A 4,233-nucleotide genomic window follows, 5' to 3' on the forward strand; every position below is an offset into this window, starting at 1 on the left:
CCCATGTGACAGGCAAGCACATACTGCCCAGGCAGCACCCCGGGTGCCGCTGCTCCCCAAGCACCCAGGGGTGCAGAGTATCCTGCTTAGCACCAACCCACCTGCTCAGACAACTCCAGGGCAACCATTACACACCTCAGGATGGTTTTTAACTGGTTCACTCACAGCTTGGTGGTGGCTGACCCCTCCCCACAGGGACTAGTGAGGGACAGACCTGCTGTCTGTCCTCAAGCCAGCTTGTCTACTTTAATCACTGGGGAGGTGATGTCCCAGCTCTGATCCCAGAACCTCACCACCTTTCCCACCCACCCTGACATTTTTTCAAAGCAGCCCGCAGACAGGGTGGCAGGTGGGAAAGGGGGAAGCTGGAGGGTCTCCCGAGTGACAGCAGTCTGGAGGAGGATTCATCACACTTTAACTTCCATTAGCTCCATCCCATCATCTGATCCCCAGCACTGCCAATAGACATGCCCAGAGTTTCTGCCCAACATCTGAGCTTTTTCCCTGGGGTGAGGGTGCAGTTGGCTGAGCTGGGATGGGCTGTTCAGGACAGCTTTACCCCATGGCAAATGACTTTCACTAAAATAATGAAAAAAAACAATTTAAAACTGTTGTTCTCTCAGCCAGTGGAGAGGCAAAGCCAGCTCTGTCCTCAGCTGCATGCGTGATGGGGAGAGCAGCTGATTGCTGACCCAGGAGGATTCGGGAGGGAGCGGAGGAAGCCAGGGCAGCTCCGCTCAGGCAGAACAGGCAGTGGGACAGGCAATAGCTGGCACTGCCTGCAGTGCTGGCCAGAGCACCCAAACCCAGCAGGCAGGCGAGACAGGAGCTGCAAAGCAGCCTTGTCCCTTGGAAGCCCTCACAGCAGAGAGCAGGACAAGGAAGGTTTGCTGACGGCAGCTGACCATCATCCCCGGCCATCACTGCTCTCTTGGGGAGGGCACCCATGGGCACTGCCCACAGTCCCCTGCCGGTGCACTCCCAGAGCTCAGGCATGTGCCTGGGATTCCTGTGGTGCAATGGGCAGAAGCAGCTTCTAGCTCTTGGGCTTGTTTTCCTCAGGATTTCTATGCTTTAAAGAGCCTTTTATGGTGCAAAAGCATGAAATCGGGTCTGCTCCAGACATTTCACCCCCAGAGAGTGGAAGGCTGGATATCCCTGTATTTTAGCTCTGCAAGGGGCTCCCCCAAGGGCCAGAAACAAATGAAACTCCAACATCCACATACAACAGCACAGGTACGCGGAGGTAGGTTGGGCATCTACACAGCCCAGCTGCTGTGTCCTGCTAATTACTTCCTAGCAATAATCTTGCATACAGATATGTCACGTCTTCCCCCAAAAAAGGACTCATGTAGCCTCAAAGACATTTCTTTGGGTAAGGTACACATTGCCATCCAAGGAGAAATATAAAAATCTCCATCTAGAAAACTCTACCTTGCAGTTACAAGCTAGCGGGATGCTAATGATAGTACAGCCCTTTTATAAACCATAATAATCAATTTTCACAATCTGTCTGCAATTCCTCTCTGTCCTGCATGTGGAAACAGAGGCAAGGTTCAAGGCCAAAGTTGGTGGTAGAGCTGGGATTTAACCTAAGGATCTTCTCGAGGCAAAATTATCTATATTTACTCTCAACTGCAAAACGGAGCTGATAGGAGGACAGAAAGCGTGAGTCAGATTTCCAAAAGGCAACAGGTAGAGAGAGTGGCTCTGCCCAGAGCAGCATACCCCGGGAATAAACGCTGATGGACATGGTGAGTTACAGTTTACAGGACAGAGGAGCCTGAATTCTCCTCCTCACAGCAGCTCCAGCCCAGCTGCAGGGGCACCACGCTGCCAGGGAAAGCAGGGTCCTCTGTCCCTGCTGCAACGGCTGTGCTATCGCAGGGTCTGCGAGGGGAGGAATCCCTGGAGGAAACCAGCTTTAACGTCTTATTTCCTCCAGCTCCAAGGTTTCCTTAATAGGAAATTATTCCCCAGCCGTGCTGGGGAGGGATGCAGTCCACTGTCAGGGCAGCAGGCACATTCCAACCCCTGATGGAAAACACTGCAGAGCTGCTTTTGATCCAAAGTGTAAATAGTGTATAATAAAAAGAGGTTTGTGTAAACCGGCCGAGCTCTCAGGGAGCAGTTTTGCAGTTCCAGCCTCATTTACAGGCACCCAGTGCCACGGCCACACACTTTTCCCCTGCAGAGTGAAGCTGGTGTCGGGCTGAGCCTGCCCTGCTGTGAGGATCCAGCGGGCCCCACGCCGCCCCAGCCTGTTATTTTTATCCTAGCTGGCCCTGCACAGCCTTTCACTTCCAATTCCAACAGATTTTCTCTGCCAGTCTCTGAGGCAACTGGGTTTTGATAAAAAACAATCACAATCCCCACAAAACTCTGGAGCAGAAACAGCTGCCAGGAGAGTAGAGCTGGGGTTTCTCGGAGGGGAGGGATGGGGTTTGGAAACAGGCACCCTCCCCACTGCCATTATTTCCCATCTCTGCTTATTAATGAAGAAACTTTGATAATTTAACAACACTAAAAAGGAGCAAGGCCAGACAGCCCTGGAGTCCCAGCCATGGCCCAGCAGCTGAGCAAAGCCAGCACAGGGTGAGACTTCAATGGAGAGGCAAGGTGAAACCTCCAGGTCTTTCATAACCACGATTCCCTGAGGAATAGGAGAGGAGTGAAGGCTCTGACCCTTCCCAACGATCCCTGGTCTCTGCCAGGCCGGCTCCGAGACCGGCAGGAAGGCAGTGGGAGGAGGAGCGTGCTGCCAGCACAGTTCGGGTGCAGGCAGGGACACGAGCAGGAGGTTTTCCCCTGCCCTTCCTGGGCAGACCCCAGAGTCCCTCATATCTCCTCCCTCCTTCATCCCAGGAGGGATGATGAAGCAATTAGCATTTTCCTTTCCTGCTAATTTCTAACATAGCTAACTGTGAGCAGAGCCCACCTGTCTGGTCCCAGCATGGTGTAGGGGCAAAGTGGTGCCTACGTGTCTGTTGGTGCAAGGGACACCAATGCAGTGAGGGACTGCCACATGCTCCCAGCAGCCCTTTGCACGCTCCTCCCTTGCACGTCCTGTGGCACACATCCCCAGGCACGCTGCTGCTCACTCGCTGCTGGCTGCCACAGCCCCCTTCCCACCCACGGGGACTGGCCAGGACAAACTGGGAGGACAAAACAGGGCTGAGCCCTCCCTGGTTCCTCCTTTCCTGGCATCCTAGAGCACTGCAGGCTGCAGGATGTGGCTGTGTGCCATGGGATTGGGCTCACCCACCCAGTGTGGGCTCGGCCATCCAACACTGCCGCCTCCCTCGTGGCAGGAACACTCACTCAAAACCTTGCTGAGAGCAGCTGGGTCCCGGGGCCGGGGGGGCAGATGGGACTCACCAGTGCAGCCCCCTCCTCAGTTTGGTGTCCACCATAGGTCCTGCCTCCCAGTCCACAGCATCCCAGCAGAGCAGTGCTTGTCCCAGAGAGCCCATTACACTGTGCCACTAAATATAAGTGACGACCCTCATGCACCCCATAAACTCCCCAGAGAGCCACACTGGGGTCTCTGGGGCTGAGCCATGCTCTGCTGCAGACCCATCTCATCTGGGACATGTCCTGCAGGCTGCTCACAAGCCTGTAGGATTTACCATAGCCGAACTCCTATTTCTCATCCTGCCCCATCAATGACACCCAGTGGCTCCAAGCAGCCTGGCACAGCACCAGGGTGCTCTCCATCCCACTGAGTGCCAGGGCCAGCGCCAGTCCCTGCTGGCCAGCAGCTCCGTCCTGGACCAGGGCTGCAGGAAAGGGGGCAAGAAAGAGGCCACGTCCTGAACACCCCCGAGTTGCCGCGAGGGCTCTCGGCCTTGCTCCGCCAGCATTTAGTACAAAGAATTAAACAGAAATTGCAGGAAGCCACGCTTGATCCCACCGGCGGTGTGTGGCAAGGAGGCAAGCAGCACGGCTCCAGAGGGACACATGGGATGGAGACCACCACCACCATGGCGATCTCCATGACCTTGGAGCCCCAAGCACTTACCTGGATGCTGCAATCTCTGACTTCTGCCGGGCGATGGCCGCGGCCCTCTGAGCCCCCTCCACGCTCCTGTCCACCTTCTGCCGGATCTTGGCACTCTTGAGGGGTAGCACACGCTTCTTCATGCCCTTGACGAGGACGTTGTGGCGGTACTTGCCCTCCTCCTTCTTGCCGTCGGGCAGCGTGGTGCAGCCATAGCCATGCCGCAGGTTGTC

General features: G+C 55.5%; 1 protein-coding gene across 1 annotated transcript in view; it reads right to left on the bottom strand.

Moving 5' to 3' along the window:
* LOC104529737 (junctophilin-2) overlaps positions 1 to 4,233 on the bottom strand; it is a gene marked incomplete at both ends in the record, with an annotated part of 28,029 nt that overhangs the window by 15,016 nt on the left and 8,780 nt on the right. The window contains one exon of the mRNA XM_029086535.1: positions 4,022 to 4,233. This exon is cut by the window's right edge and continues 10 nt beyond it. Coding sequence (XP_028942368.1) covers positions 4,022 to 4,233 — 212 coding nt within the window. The remainder of the gene's footprint in view (positions 1 to 4,021) is intronic.

The sequence above is a fragment of the Antrostomus carolinensis genome, unplaced genomic scaffold (genome assembly GCF_000700745.2).
Source record: "Antrostomus carolinensis isolate BGI_N321 unplaced genomic scaffold, ASM70074v2 scaffold30478, whole genome shotgun sequence".
NCBI classification, from domain to species: domain Eukaryota; kingdom Metazoa; phylum Chordata; class Aves; order Caprimulgiformes; family Caprimulgidae; genus Antrostomus; species Antrostomus carolinensis.